The sequence below is a fragment of the Molothrus ater genome, chromosome 5 (genome assembly GCF_012460135.2).
Source record: "Molothrus ater isolate BHLD 08-10-18 breed brown headed cowbird chromosome 5, BPBGC_Mater_1.1, whole genome shotgun sequence".
Taxonomy (NCBI): domain Eukaryota; kingdom Metazoa; phylum Chordata; class Aves; order Passeriformes; family Icteridae; genus Molothrus; species Molothrus ater.
This window is the reverse complement of record NC_050482.2, coordinates 38,677,590-38,693,545: the sequence shown is the minus strand read 5'-3', so window position 1 is coordinate 38,693,545 and position 15,956 is coordinate 38,677,590. Positions and strand designations below refer to the sequence as shown.

The 15,956-nt window shown below is 36.8% G+C and overlaps 1 protein-coding gene across 3 annotated transcripts in view; it reads right to left on the bottom strand.

The window, feature by feature from the left end:
- Nucleotides 1-15,956, bottom strand: part of SYT1 (synaptotagmin 1) — a 334,282-nt gene that overhangs the window by 118,657 nt on the left and 199,669 nt on the right. For 2 of the 3 annotated variants that reach the window (XM_036401808.2, XM_036401807.2), the window contains exon 4: nt 6,282-6,470. The exons of the other annotated variant lie outside the window; for it this stretch is intronic. In XM_036401808.2, the coding sequence (XP_036257701.1) occupies nt 6,282-6,453 (172 nt within the window). In that variant the 5' untranslated portion in view covers nt 6,454-6,470. The remainder of the gene's footprint in view (nt 1-6,281; nt 6,471-15,956) is intronic. 3 annotated transcript variants of the gene reach the window in all.

The following is a 15,956-nucleotide window of genomic DNA, read 5'->3' as shown; positions in this document are numbered from 1 at the left end:
ATCTAGAAATTTTATTTAACATGAAAAAAACGGGAAATTAAGTTCTGATCTACACTCTGGGACTGGGACGTTCAGGGAAAAAACAAAGTAATCTGATATTTGCATTTAAATTGCTATATTTAAAAATAATGGAGTTTTTCCCCCATCTGATATTGTGCTGTAATAGCTCTGTCTTGTACTTCTGTGTTCCAAAATAAATCCTGATTTCTGATTTTCCCTGTTTCTTCTGCAGTGTAAAGCTGTATGTATCTGCCTGGCATGAGTAGCTGCGAATGATTTTATGACAGGAAGGGAGACAAGGAGACTTGAATTCATTGTGTCCCACTTCCTCCAGCACTGCCCTTCAGACTTCCCTGAACATCAAGAAACTCCTTTATCTTCTCCAAATCTCTCCATACAAACATTCTTTGCCAAGATACCCAAATGGATTTTGCCAAAGTCTGACTGTTCCTAAGCTGAGAATTCTGCTAATTGTTTTGCTAAATCTATGTGTGCACACATATAAATGTATGTATACATATGTATACATATCCTCATTCCTACAGGCAGTCAGATACTACTCAGGATGATCTCTGAAGCAGAAACCCAATTCTTTTCTGGCTAACCTAGGATATTAGGCAATGACTAACACTGGCATGTACTGTGAAAACATAAATTAGAGCTATTGCTGCAAACTTTATTCTGATTTTATAGTATGCATACAATATCAATCCAGTTTCTAAATCTGAAAGCATTCTCTTATCAGCATTTTGTATCCTTTTTATGAACTTAGAAAATAATATGCCATCTCCTCCCTGTAGCAGTGACACCTGTGCTCCGGGAAACATTGGGAGAAGCCTAGTGAATTTGTTTTCTGCAAATGATTAAGCTGTCAGCTTACCAAAATTAAGTTTCAGAAAGACACCATGAATAAAATCCTCAATTTTCTAATAACAGACATAATCTGGTAAAAACTCCTCGATAATCTTGATGCCACATACGAATGAAAAATTAAGAAATTAACTTTACTGTCATTTGTAGAGGGCAATAAGCAGTCTTAATACACCTCAGCTGGTCAGGCAAGAAAGACAGAAGGGCAAAATAGCAGAGACCAGTGGGGAGAAAGAAATGATGAAATTGTGTCTAAGATGACTGCTGAATGCTGAAATTTTGACTTAAATAGCTAAATATATAAATCCAGAATTAATTAACTAATTAATTTGCTAAATTACCCAAATACAACTTGGTAGTCAGCTTAATAAGATATTATTTAGAATTAAACCAGACCTGAGACTTACAGTTATTTTTACATTTTTTGTTACAGTTCTCTCTACAGCCTCCAGTCCCATTTTGTTTTGACAGTTATTCACTAGTCCAAGGGGAGGGAAATAAAACTTCCTCGGCAATGTGAGAGAAGTCTGCACAGAACATCAGATTTTAGCCTGAATTATCATAGATTTGAGCTTCTGGTTTGGGGGGATTAGCAGTCAGTTGTACAAGATGAGTCAAATTCAGGGCTTTTGAGCATCAGCTACTGAGGCCAAATGGAGTGGCAAGCCAGCCAGAAATTTCAGAAAAGGGTTTGTATAGAAATGCAACTTTTTATATAATTACAATGTAAGGCAGCAATGAGCATTGAAAATATGCAATATCTTTCTGTTACAGAGGTAATGACACTATCCTGGATTCAATGCAATCAGCTATTATAGCTGCTCCAGATTTTACCACCAGCATTAACAGCACATCATTATTCAATCAGATGCATGCTGTAATTTTATTGGATTTTTGCTGTCTTGTTTACTGGCAGAATGAGGTCTCCTGTTCATACAGGAATGTGCCATTAGAAAACATATCAACACCACTTTGATTTTAAAATTATTAAATAAACTAATGGTAATTTATGTCAATTTTTATCTGTGTATGGTTAGTCTCAGTATCTTGACATTTAAAGTCTCCACCCAAAAGTTGTTGTTGCCATTACCAGAGTCTTGTTACAACACACTTACTGTAAACGTATGGCAGATATTTTCCTAGCCTGTAGACAAAGATCCAGATGTAAGAGCACTGAGAAGGAAGAAGGAAAGCACTGATAGATCTTATACAGTCTTTTAAGGCATTTTGTTTTCAGAAGAGTAAGTGCTGTTTTATCTGCTCTGTTTCCCCCCTTTTTTCAGTTGCTGGATTTACTATATGTAAAATGCAAAATATAAAAGCAGAGATGGTGCCTTTTTTCCCCGTCTGGTAAACAGATTAAAAATTCTGCAGATTAAAGATAAATAGGGATTGAAGTATAAGAACCAATGGTTAGAGTGACATTTATACACAGTTCAGCTCTGGAAAAACAACTGTACTGTGATTATGCAAATCAGCCACTCACAACCAAAATGCAGGGATTTACATAACAGAGAAAAAAATTCCTCCCAGTTATGGCTCAGTAACTTACCAGGTTCTTGCACTTTAATTGTATGACTCATTGTAATAAAATTATCCCACTTGCTTTATCCAGAGTGAAATGTATGTTAGGACATTGCCATTCTGAATGATGTGTGTGCTTTTGGAAGCCTACATTCTCCTGTCACAAAATGTGGTGTATGCTCTATTTTAGAGAGATACAAATCAAGAAAAAACCTCCAGATTTTCTGCTTGCACCAATGAAAATTTTAACCTGGTTTATGTACTGCATCACTGTTCTTGAAATAAATGTATACTGATACAAATAGGTCTTTTCTTTTTCTTGGAACTTTTATTTCTCATTCTATTACATTATTCTTTTTTTTTTTTTAATAAGACTTGTCTTGTGCATACATCACAGAAGAAAACACCAGTATAATTTGAATTGCCATAATTTAAATTGATTTTTATCTTGTAGTTTCGCAAAGTGAACTTTAAATGGGAATCCTGATATCTTCAGTTAGCTGGTATGTTTAGACTATTTAAATTCTGACATCTGTGTGTTCTACAAAATTTAGTACTTAAAATGAAAAAAATGAATCTTCTATTTTAAGCTGCATGGAAGGAAAAATATTTATTCAGCTAGATGTAGTTTGATGTACCTTTATTTGTGTTATCATGTATTCCATGATTAGAATGTTGTATTTCTTTTTTTTTTTTTTTCAATATAAGCATGACTTGATACTATATAATTTCTAAGATAAAACAGAAAGAGAAGACTACATAGACTAGGCCCTAGTATGGCTTGGCCTTTTTAGCACTCAAACCAAGTTGATTGCAGGTGAGCTTTTTCACAACACTTTATCCTATTATATATACATCCATTACATCATGATGGCTTATTTTCCATCTGCAGACATCATAGGCAGAGGCAACTAAAACATTTTACCATTTATCTCACACATAAAAACAGAGCACTGAAAACAGGTCCTCTCACAATAAACACTGAGATTTCCAAGTCTTACCTGTTATGTGGGGATGAACATGAGACCTTTGGAAGTAAAAATGGTAAAGCACATAACTAAAAAAAAGCTTGCTCCTCATCTGAAAAGATTAGAGAACTTGCTGACTATGACATTCCACTGCCAAGTGTAAGACTCAAATCACATCCTCAGTTCGAATCTACCAGAGGAAAAACCTGATCCATGGTCTTGGGAGTGTTCTTGGACTTCCAAGAATCTCTGCTGTCCCCAGTGGGGCCCATGCACCATAGTTCTTCACTCTCACACAGCAAGAAATTCCCAAAAAGGCACTATAAAAACAATTTGGTTTGTACTAATTTACATTCTGCTCTGTTTTAAGTGAGATTCTAAAAAAAATTTGCAGCCAGCTGTAAGAGGTAAGTCCTGAAAAGTTTTCTAGCACAATTACATTTTTTTTGTAATACGATGAAAACACCACACCGACAAATTCCCACTGGCATAAACTGAACAACTCATGAGAAAATGCTATAATCTTCCAACAGGGAAATGAGGTCTCTGCCCTCCTGTCCCCAGTATTATTTAGATGGCCTAATTAAACTTACTTGTTTTGTGTTTATGTTAGTTTATAATTGAAAAATACCTACAGATGTGTGTAATGTGGTCCCTTCTTGTAGGATTTATTTCTGAGAAAAATGGGCAAAAGAAAGTTATTCGGAATATAAAATGCTCAAATATTTCAATGGCACTACTTCATATTTAGTACTTCAAAAACACCTCATATGTTCCTTGCCCCTCTGCAGTACAATGAACATTCAGTTTTCTTCTTGAAATGGCAAACCCCCCCCAGTATAGCAGAAAGCAACACTAAATGGCCCTAGCATTTGATAGAGATCCTGGGATGATCCAATCACATCTGCAGCCTCTATAATAAGAGCAGACATCTAGCATGGGGTTTGTGACTACCTTAGGTTCATTTCCCCAGGACAATAGTACTGCATGATCTTGGATAAGAGACCAGATTTCTAAGATGGTGGCAATGTATTCTGGTGTCACTATCAGCATAAGGTACCTTATTTAATAAATAATATGATGTATTTCATAAGAAATAAGATTTGTCTAATATACTTTTCTAAGTAAGCACTTTCATTATGTAACAGTAGGGGCTTTCTTCTTTCGTGAAGAGATAATAGAAGTTTTAGTCAGTTCAACTTGAAAAGACTCTCCAGATTGGACTTTCCACTTGTTTTCGTTTTGGTTTATAGCAAAGTATGCAGCAGGGCATTCCAAATTTCTCTCTATCCACAAACCTTTTCCTACACCAACCCATTACTGAGTTCCTTATACTGGAAGCCATTCCTGCCTTTGCGAAGTTAAAATCAAAGTTTAAAAATAAGAGGATATTTATATAAAAGTCTCATCTACATTATTTACATAGCATGGTGAGACAAAAATTACAAGACAAATGTTTCCAATTCTGACTGTTCCTCAATGTCTTGTTTTTTCATTTTTTTTTCTTTTTTCTTTTTATTCTGTATTTTTGTTCTTTAGTTTTGATTTCCCATGACATCATCAGACAATTTCATTTCAGTATGGTCTGCATCGGACTGCACAGATCGCCAAAATAATGGCGCACAAACTTCTTATCTCTATAACCTTAGAGGTAAGTGGGAATTTTGAGTGACAGAGCAAAGCTGTTTCCTATCAATTTATCAAAAACTGCACCTGCCACATTGCCAAGATTCATTTAGAGATAAAAAAAATTGATTAATATTCTAATTTATTATCTGACTTTATCAGTCACAGAACTTTATCAGTCACAGTCCTTTCTTTACACAAAGGATAGCCTTCTAAAAATGAAAACTCTTACATATGTTAAAATACTTCCCTGGACATATTTTACATTTACTTTTTTGTAAAGAAGAAGTTATTACAGATTTAATTGCTTTCTAATGCATGCTACTAAAACACACACACAGAGTCTTCACCTTCCTGTCTATAAAAGTGCCAAAATGATCTGTTGGTAGCATTAGGTAACTTTTCTATCAGTAACAAAAAGGATTTTGTCTGTGTTATACGAAATGCCATTGAAAATATGGAATTAGTCCTATAATTGATACCAGTGCATGTAGAGTAGAACATATCAAACAGATTCAAGAACCCCAGTGTTATCATAAACAGCAGCACAAAGTTAACGCTTGTATTTTTTTTTAATGTGAACAAATTGAGGCCTCAACTTTGAATGAATACTTTCTAGCACCAAAGACCAAAAGAGCCCTGCTGACTTTATTTCTATTAGCTTCACAGAAATATATATTTATACTTTTACGTTTTCAGCATAGGTACATGAACTTGGGCAAACAGCATTCAGTGGCTGATCTGCTAGAATAACTAGTGTGGAAAAGCACAGCTATCTTCATACATTACAGATGTATTACCTGTTTTCTTGTTAAAACTCAATTGTCACATTTCTTTCAATGTTTTCTAATCTCCACAGATTCAAAATTTTCTTGTTTTCTCAATATGTATGAGTTCTGGCCAAATATTGCTTTAAGGAAATATGGCCATGCACATTTGTCATAAACATGAAACCTTAAGTGCTTCTGATAGGAAACATTTTACTTATTGGTCCCACAGCCATAGTGAAGTTCTCTAGTTTCAGTTTTAATGATTCAGCAGTAATTCATCAGTAAAAATCACCAAACTAATCTGACATACCAAGAATAGACATAAATTAAATTTGAGTTGGACTCTATTTTCTTCTACTTCCGTTAACTTTGAGGAACTTACAAAACCAGTTGAATCTTGTGATTTTTCCAGCTTTGACTAGAAAACGTTTAGTATGCTGTCTAAATAAATGTCAAAGAAGAAAATGTCAAATTAAACCTAGTCTGCCAACAGCAGCTTTTTAATCAATCAAGTTTTACTTACGTGGAATTTTGTTCAGTTCATTCATGAACTTCTCTTTTAGCTTAGAAAATGCATCTTCTTTTCCTCCTCCTCCTCCCGGACTGGCTGGCTCGGTGACATTACTTGGAGGGGCTGCTGCTACTGTGGTTGCTGGCGGTGCTGCCAGGGCCTCGTGGTGACTTTCACTCACCATTTTAACTCCTGGGTAAGCTGTTTGAAGAAAAAAACAAAAAAAGAACAAAAAACCAAAAGGTAATATAATTGAAGTGTATCTCTCATCAAGAAATGAATAAATAGGCAGAATATCACTTGGTTCTCCTGCTTACTGGGTAAATATTACTTCATTTCCATATAGTTTCAGGTTCTTCATAAAATATTTATTAGACAAGAGAGAAAAGTATTTTGCAGGGTTAATTTCAGCCAGAAAAATTTTATTGCTTAGAGCAGTTTTCCAACGGTTTGCATTTTGGAAGTGCTAAATTTGAAGCCTCAAAATTCCTGTAAAAATCTCATACAGATTCACATTTTCTCTTCAGCTTGAAAGTATAAGCAAATTGGGTAATAAATGCCCCTATGTTCAAATTTCCATGTATTTACATAATTATTTTTCTGTGGGAATTACAGAGGTGTGGATCATGGACAGAGTTTCTACATATGAAATAAATAAGGTGATAAGGACATAATAAAAACACTTGGTGATTTCCTGTCAAAGTAATAACCTATTGTTTCCTATTTAAAACTGTGGACTAAATAGAAATTGATTTGCATGCATTTTTATCTTCACTAAGTGAAGACAATTTTCCTTCCAGTTATTTTGTGTGACACTTGCTACTGACAACATTCTCTTAAATTATTCAGATGTCTTACTGTATTCATGAAAATACAACATCTGTAAGGAGTCTAAATGCAGCCATTTTGAAATATCCATGAGGCTGTCACAAGCATAATCCCACATCAGCATATTTTTAATTTCATGTTGTTTAATGGGCATTTTGGATAACCTTTATTTGAATGTATATTACTGTGTTGGGTGTGCGAGGCCAGCTGTTAACAGTGAGAAGCCGCAGAATCAGTGAGAAGCTGCCAGAAGCCTCTCCCATGTCCCACAGAGCCAATTCCAGACAGTCCCTGGATGGAACCACTGCTGACCAAGGTCGAGCCATCAGCAATGGTGGCAGCACCTCTGGGATAACTGATTTAAAAAGGGCAAATACTGCTGGACAACAGCTACTGGGAAAGAGGAGTGAGAATAAGTGAGAGGAGCAGCCGTGCTGGCACTGCGGGCGGGGCAGAAGGAGGGGCAGGAGGTGCCCCAGGCACTGGAGCAGAGATTCCCCTGCAGCCTGTGGTGCAGCCCATGGTAAGGCAGGATGGGACCCTGCAGTCCATGGAGGTCCATGGAGGAACAGAGATCCACCTGCAGCCTGGGGAGGACCCACACTGGGGCAGGTGGAGGCCTGGAGGGGGCTGTGACCCTGTGGGAAGCCTGTGCTGGAGCAGGGTCCTGGCAGGAGCTGTGGCCCCATGGAGAGAGGAGCCCGCACTGAGCAGGTTTGCTGGCAGGACTGGTGACCCCATGGAGAAGCCACTGTGGAGCAGTGTGCTCCTGAAGGACTGCACCCTGAGGGAGGGACCATGCTGGAGCAGTTTGTGAAGAGCTATGCCCCACGAGAAGGACTCAAATTAGAGAAGTTCCTGGAGGGAGGGATCCCACACTGGAGCAGACAAAGTGGGTGAGGATTCCTCGTCCTGAGTAGGAGGGAGGGCAGAGACAATGCATGATAGACTGACTGCAACCACAATTCCCCATTGCCCTGCACTGCTGAGGAAATCCAGAGTGAAGTTAATCCCTGGAAGAAGGGAGGGAAGCTGATTTAGTTTCATTTCTCAATATCCTACTTTGCTTTGCTCAGTAATAAATAAAGGGAATTTCCTTAATTCAAGTCTGGTTTGACTGTGACAGCAATGGGTGACTGATGTCTCCCTGTTCTTATCTTGATCCTCCACTGTCCAGCTGAGGAGAGGAGGGATAGAGCAGCTTTGGTGGGAACCTGGCACCCAGTCAGTGTCAGCCTACCACAGTCACTCAGCAAAGAACTTTGGGCTAGTGGGATGAAGATGAGAAGATATGACAGAAATTCCTGCAACACAGGAAGGCTAGCTGAAATGCTTATTCAGTTTTTGAAAACATTGTTCTGATTTTCTGCTGCATCATAAGTATCACTGATCTGAATAATTTCAGAAAACATAAGTAGAAAGGGTTTGAAAAATAACAAATATTCATTATTGCTCTGAGTGTACAATTGCTCTCAGCCTCAAAAGACATTTGGCCTTTGAGCTTTTCCTGAGAAACTTAAACACCAACATAGGAATAAAACATAACACATCAAAATTGAAGGGGTATAAGAGCACCTGACTGCATGCAATATTATCAATCATGACCTTTCTTGTCTTACATGATTGTTTTCATGGATGTTGCTAAGAGTGCTCAAATCACTAAATCAAGAGGAGAATTGGCTTTTTGTCCTTCAGCTTGAATTCTATGAGTCTGCAGTCATGAAGACCTGAGGGCACAGGCCTGACTGCTGGCAGAATGAACTTTTTGAAATCATCCTCACCATTCCTATCATTAAACAAGGGCTTGCACACGGGCATAGTCTGGAATACAAAAGCCATTCTCCAATGCTCCTGTATGATGAAAAACATTTTAACAAAATAGGGGGTTGGTATTGCTTAATTTAGTGAAAATTTTGTAGCAATTTTATTGATGCAGCAGTGAATGAAGTGCTATTCCCTGCCTACCCATCACTTCTGTCCTTGCTCTCAAGTCCCTAGCCTAATATAAAATCATGTTGATGTTGACACAGAATATGTATACAATACATCTCTATAAATATTTCATGAGAATGTGGTCTTAACTATTTCCCTGCAACAACATGGGAGCAGTTCACTATTAAAAACAGACCAATGCCAATGGAAAGATTCCAGTTAATAGTCATAAATTTGGCTCAAGCCCGAGGTATCTGTATTTCCCCAATGCCTCACAAAACAACAAAAAAAATCAAGTAGTCCATAATTTTGGTAACAAATAAAATACCAGCTATTCCAGACTAAGAGACTTTTTCCATATGCTCTGATGAATGCCAAACACTATGAAGGAAAACATGCAGAGTCATAAGCTATAAACACTAGTGCTGTTTTATGTTATAGCATTTTGTCAATGAATGTCAGTTAAATCAGAAGGAAAGTTGTATATTATAATTAAATCAAAATTAAATTGCTTAATTAGAATATATTGCTTAATTAATTCAGGCCTGGCAATTGACTATTTTATTTAGCAATGGAAGACACAATTTGCAGGGACGACTTTCAGCTAATTAAAAATTAAGGCAAATGTAATTTATTTGCTTCTAGGTTTTGAACTATATTTTGAAAATATATTCAAAGAACAAATTTGAGGAATTACACTTTGATTTACTTAAAAGGAGGAAAAAACCAACAAAAAGAATATTCCTGTGATGTCCAGGAACAATCCTCAGTAAATTCCTAGTGCAGTTAGAGGTCACTACGTCTAATGAGGCATGCACAAATGGTTTGAGACTTGCCACAGAACCTTTGACCTTTGCATGCCAATGACACTGTCCTATTATTTCAAACAGGTGTGAAGGGGCTGAAAAAAGAATCTTGACTCAGAAAAAGCTTTCTGCAAAGAGTATGTGCCCACTTGCTTATAATATCTGATGGCTTTTGTAAGTGTAATGCTGCAGCTTTCCACAATAACAGTATAAGCACCGTGGTAGTATTAGAGACTGCAGAATACAGAATAATTAGATTTAAACTGGCCTTTAAAAAAAACGGGGTTACTTGAGTGCTGCAGTGCATTGTTGAAGATAAAGATCTACAAATCATTAGCAGATTCTCTGCCATTTATGAAATGGTAGTTGCAAGGAAAAAGTCTTTTAAGTTAAAAAACTGAAATGTCATTCCACTCAACTATGATTTTCAGTCCAATGTTCACTGCAACGTTTCTAGTGCTATGTATGAAATATTATATGTTTCATGTGCAACATCCAGTCATAAATAAGAGTACATTTTTAATTGCAGAATATAGGAGTGTGGCTCTTGTTGATGGAGTGACAAAACTATCCTTTGTCCCCTCAAAAAGGAAAGAAGCCCAGAAGTTTCTCTCCTCGATTAGGTGAAAAAGACACTTCCTAGGCTTAGGGGACTTCACCTCAAACTTAAGGATAGCTAATTGGACAGAAGTCAAAAAGTCCTGCATGGGCAATTAACTAGAAAAAGGAGTGAACAAAGAAACTAATCACTTTTGTAGGGTGTTTACCAGGAGCAAGAAGGTCTGGCACCTAGCTCAGTCTTTCTCTGTTTGTTATTTTGCCTTTTATTAAACCTTTTTGTTTCCAACACTGCAACAGAAGCTGTCCTGCTGATTTTTATGCCTCCAAGAGTAGCTAAGCTATCTTGGGTGTGTTATAGACCTCTGAGAGCTTATTAGACCTGGCTCGAGGAGGTTACTATATCAGCAGAGAAAATGACAATTTAACTTCCAAGCTTCTATAAAATGTAGCACAGACTATATTTCCTGACCACATCAATTCTTTGGCATACCACTGCCCATTCACTGGCCAGTACTGCCATATAGTCATTATAAGACATGCAAAATGACACAATGGACAAACACATGGAATACTTTAAAGTAATGCTTATCCCTATTCAGAAGTAGGTACGTGTTGACTGAAAATCCAGTTGAAATCCTTGAGGAGACCAGGCATTTTGAGCTTTACTGTGCCCTATGCAAGAATAACTCTGACAAACATGAATTATCAGCTCAAACTTCTACATAATTTCAACATAGTTTCCTCTGAAAATGGAGCATTTGAGAAAACACATATACACACTGGAGATTTGTATGAAGCAAGGGATTTTGTTATGGAGGTACAAAGTATTGGCTGACTGCCCTAGTATGTGCTGGTATGGATCCTGATGGAGAGAGTGCCATTGGAAAGCACCTCTTAAGAAAATTGTAAAGCAGTAATGTCTCTTAGGAGAAGAGTAAAGAGGCATAAAACTTCTGACATGGATGAATTGAACAGAGCATTGAACAGATTCTGGAAATCACAGTTGAAAGAATGTGCTCAAAGGGCAACAGTCTGCAAACATTCTGGCATATGCAAAGTAAGATGTGGACAACTTGGGAAGACTAATCTCATGGGAAATTTCAAACTTTTTTAAAAAATAAACTGAATAGTCAGAAAATTAATGCGATGGGACGCCCACATTGATTTACACAGAAGGGGAATTTTCTGGAATGAGCAAAAGTCAAGAACAATGTATCACCTTCTAGAAAATCATGGGGAGAATTATTATAGCCTTACCAAAAAAAAAAAAAAAGTTAATTGGTGTGTTTCTATGTGGTTAAATTACAGTGGGTGTACCACTGCGGCTGCTAAATACATAATCTAAAAGGTGTAAAATCAGCAACATTCCTTCTACATGGTGGATTTTTGACAATTTATATTTGCTCATTTCTCCTCTTATCTGCTGAATCCAAGCTGCATGCAGTGAGACAGTAAACAGGTCAGGCATCCCATGCTGACCAAATAATTACCTCCCAATGAGAAATTTTCTGGAAAGTGTCCTTTTACTTTACTGCCTCTCTTTTTTTTGCCATACTAAAAATTAAAATTAGTGAAATTATTAAAAACATACAACTATAGTGTTGTTATGAGTAGTTTAAGTTTTCAGAAGTAACTGTCATCACTCTTTCAATGTTTAATGCTGCAACTGTAGTAGAGCTATTGACTATACTCAAGATGTAAATTGGGATCTATACTGTTAAATGGGATTTCCTGGAAAGCTTATTGTTTCAGCATACAAAATATGTTCAACTCAGCAGTCACATCCAATGTAATGGATGTAATGTAATAACAAAACTTCTCCAAGAAAGAAGAAAAATCTCACAGTTGTGTCCCTCGATAATTTTTGTTTACAGCACCTGAGCACTGAAAGAGAAAGGAACTATTAGCTTTTAGTGCCAGTATAGCCAGGGTAAGAATGCAGCATTGCCAGAGAAAGGTTTGCACCACATTGAAAATATACCTCATTCCATTAGAGTGTTTTTGATGAAATTAATTAACCAGAAGATGGGATCATTAGCAGAATGTTTAAAGGTACCTACAATAAGGGATCTCTTCTTAGATTTAAGCATTCGGGGATGTTAATAATACATTTTTTGCTCATTCATCTTCCTACTAATGAAATAGGTTATCTTTGTAACTTCAGTAAAGGACACTTATTTTAAAAGACAAGCTCAGAAAAGAGACTTTCTTGGCCTTTTATAAAGATGAGACTGTAAGTACATTTTCAGAAGAATGGAAGGTCATGGCAAAGATGTATCAAAACAGCCTTTTCATGGCTACCACAAAGATTTACAATGCAATCCAGATTTAGTACTACTTTAGAGAAGGTACATGAAAGGCCAACAGTTCACAAGGAAAAAAAGTTCTGATGAAGAACCTTGGTATGAGAATTCAGGGGTCCTCTCTGTCCTCCTATCAAGGGACAAGAAATGTACCAGCAACATCCCCACCTGCCCCAGAGTGATCCCTGCACCTCTTTCAGTGGAAAAGAGACACTTCTCCTGATGCCATTTATAAAACATGAACTGAGACTTCTCAGATGCCATCCGTACATCAGCTCTTTAACACTGCTTTCCAATGCTTGCTGCTAACACCACAGTAATAGCAATTGGCTGAATGAACTGAATAAACAAGATAAAGCACCTAAATCTTCTCCCCAAAGCCTATGGCTATGTTATTGCTCAGTTTTAAGAAATGCCCATGCCTGCATGTCCTGCCAAAGGAGTATCATTTGTCGTGGAGCAGGCTGGAGGAGCACAGTGTTGCAGATAAACAGAACTGTGAGACGGTGAGCCAGGAGTGATGAGGATCCAATACATGGAGGGGGAGACATCTGAGCCAAACTTTAAGCAAGTGTGGGGGAAGAACAGCAGTCACATACCAAGTCAGGCAGAAGTGCTGCAACCCCAAAGCAGCAAAGAGAAGGAGAGCTTGGCAGAAATATTTTTTGACACTTAGCAAAGACTTTAAGTTTTGAGGCTGACAGTTATCTACAGCACATTCCTGGACCAGGAAACAAATCTTTCCATTATAAGATACGAGCTCCATATCAGTCTCCAGAATTCACTTAAAATAAGAACAAATATTTTTAGAAAAACATCTGAAAGACAATCACTTGATGGCCAAATATAATTAATTCTCATGAGAAGGTGAAATATTCTCAGATTTCCAGTCTAATATTCACACTGCAAACTATTATTTGAATATGAGTTCTATCAAAATAATAGCCAAGTCTCTGTGTACTCTTCTTAGCCTAATTCACTATTTTAGTATATCTGATAAATCTAGAAAATATGAAGAATAAGCATAGAATAGTTCACATTTCTCTGTTACAATAAAACCATTTTATTTAATTGAAATCATTATAATGGAGCATTTCATGTCTAAGCATGTTTCAAAGCTAACCATATAATGTCACAGAAAACAGTTTGTCCAGGGACAGCAAATCACCTGCAAATTTTTGGGAGGGATATGGACATTGTGAGCACTGGAGAAAGACAAATTCTTCTGTCCACAGCACAAATTGCAGGCTTCTCTTTCAGCTTCCTGTGCACCCATCTATTAAATATGGCAGAACTGCTTGAAGCGTAAGACTTTGAAATATCTTATACTAAAGTCTATGGAAGAGAAACTTTGTCTTGAATTTTCAGGAAGCACCAGAGTCTGATATGCAATCTATGAAAAGCTAATCACTGTATTTTGGAGTACCAAGATATGCAAGATGTATTTTCAGATTCACTCCTTAAGCTGTTGATAAGACCACAATTAATTTAACTGAGAGCAGTGAAGTTGACACTATTTTCTTTGCAGCTAAAAGCCATAATTTTTTGACTGCGCTTCAAACTTCTGCTCCTGCAATGCAGAAGAGCACATGGAAGCCAGAGAATTCACAGCAGTTACAGAGAAATATCTCTGCTTAGGTCATACTGCAAAGTAAGTCAAGAGTGATATCAAGAAAGTCAAAGTAAATCAAGATTCACTACATAAACACCTGACCATGTTCTGAAACTTTTATTTTCCTCTAAGTATATGATATTTCTTAGTCATGTGATTCTTTGATACTTAGGGGTAACGAGGAAGGAGAGAGCCCTGTGTCTCTGGATGTTGATGTTATTGTAATGTTTCAGCAGCACTGAGGTTACCTGTCAAAGCTTCACAGTATGTACAATTTAAACCCTCTCTCTTCATCTACTATAGCAATTGCTGCTTTAAAATGTCTGAGCTCCTTGATAATAGCTAGTTATTAATAGAAATAAGGGAAATAAAGAAAGAAACTACTGTAATTTCCTCCCACATGATCATTCTGTCATCTTTCACACTTGCATCTCATTTCCTGAAGCTGCAATCTGCGTTTCTACTCCCCTGGTATTTACTTCCAGACTTCCTTCATACAGCAGTGTAAGACAAAAGAATTTATATAAAAATTAGTGTTCAACTGAATTTAAGCATGAAATTCAAATGCAGTCCACAGAGTGTTCTTGCTGTTCCAAAATCATTTTAGAGTAATCTTACAAATAATGAAGCCCTTTACATCAATACATTTTTTTTTTGTGTACATTGCATAAAATCAATTTATATTCCCATATGTGGCTCCTGTCCAATCAATGGCTCCAATAAAGTCTATAAACTAGTGAAGTGCCATAGAGCTTAACTATGACACAGTAAAATTCACAAGGAACAACATAACAGAAATGGTAAAATAATACAGAGAATGTTATTACTATTCTTGCTTTGGCACAGCCTTAAATTCACTATTTGCCCTTTGAATTTTCTTTTTTATTAGTATTTCTTATATGCCTTAATTTCTGCAATCAGTAACCATGGGGCTAGCAAAATTAATTGGGTACATGCACTAGGGAACCAAACTGGGATGAGCTGAGATGTGCAGTTCAGGGCTATCTCTCACATTAGTTCAGCCTTGGACTTAGGCTGTGAAGTAACTGGTACCTCAGAATGTGATTCTGACAAGTGACTATATCAAAATGGCACCTTTTTCCTGAGAAGGATCTGCTCTCTACATATGTTCAGTCATATATGCTGAATTTAATGAGTACCACATTGAACTTCATCATCGAGTGTTTTTTCACCATTACATCCACAGTATTATAAAGCTAAGGAAGCAAGGAAAATGCAGTAAGATTGTATTCCTCATCTGCAGCATGAATGCAATTTCAAACGGAACTTCAAAGTCCTTTGAGAACTTATTACAGATCACACAGTAAGCTCATGAAATTTGGGCTACATTGCTTGGTGGTAGGTGGGAAAAGACAACAGTTCAGCTAGTTTTTTCAGATGCTATGATAAAATTATGTTTATGGCATTTAGAAAATGCAAACATTGGTATTTGGCATTAAAGGTTTAGATGCATCACTCTAGCATACTAATGGGAAAAATACCATGTGAGTGAATTTAGTAGATCAAACTTTGCAAATTCTGTATGATCAAAATTCAGAATTTTCAGGTACATTCATTCTAGTTTTAAAAAATCTCAGTATGTCATCACACAGATCTCAATCAGACATGTGCAAAGTACCCATGT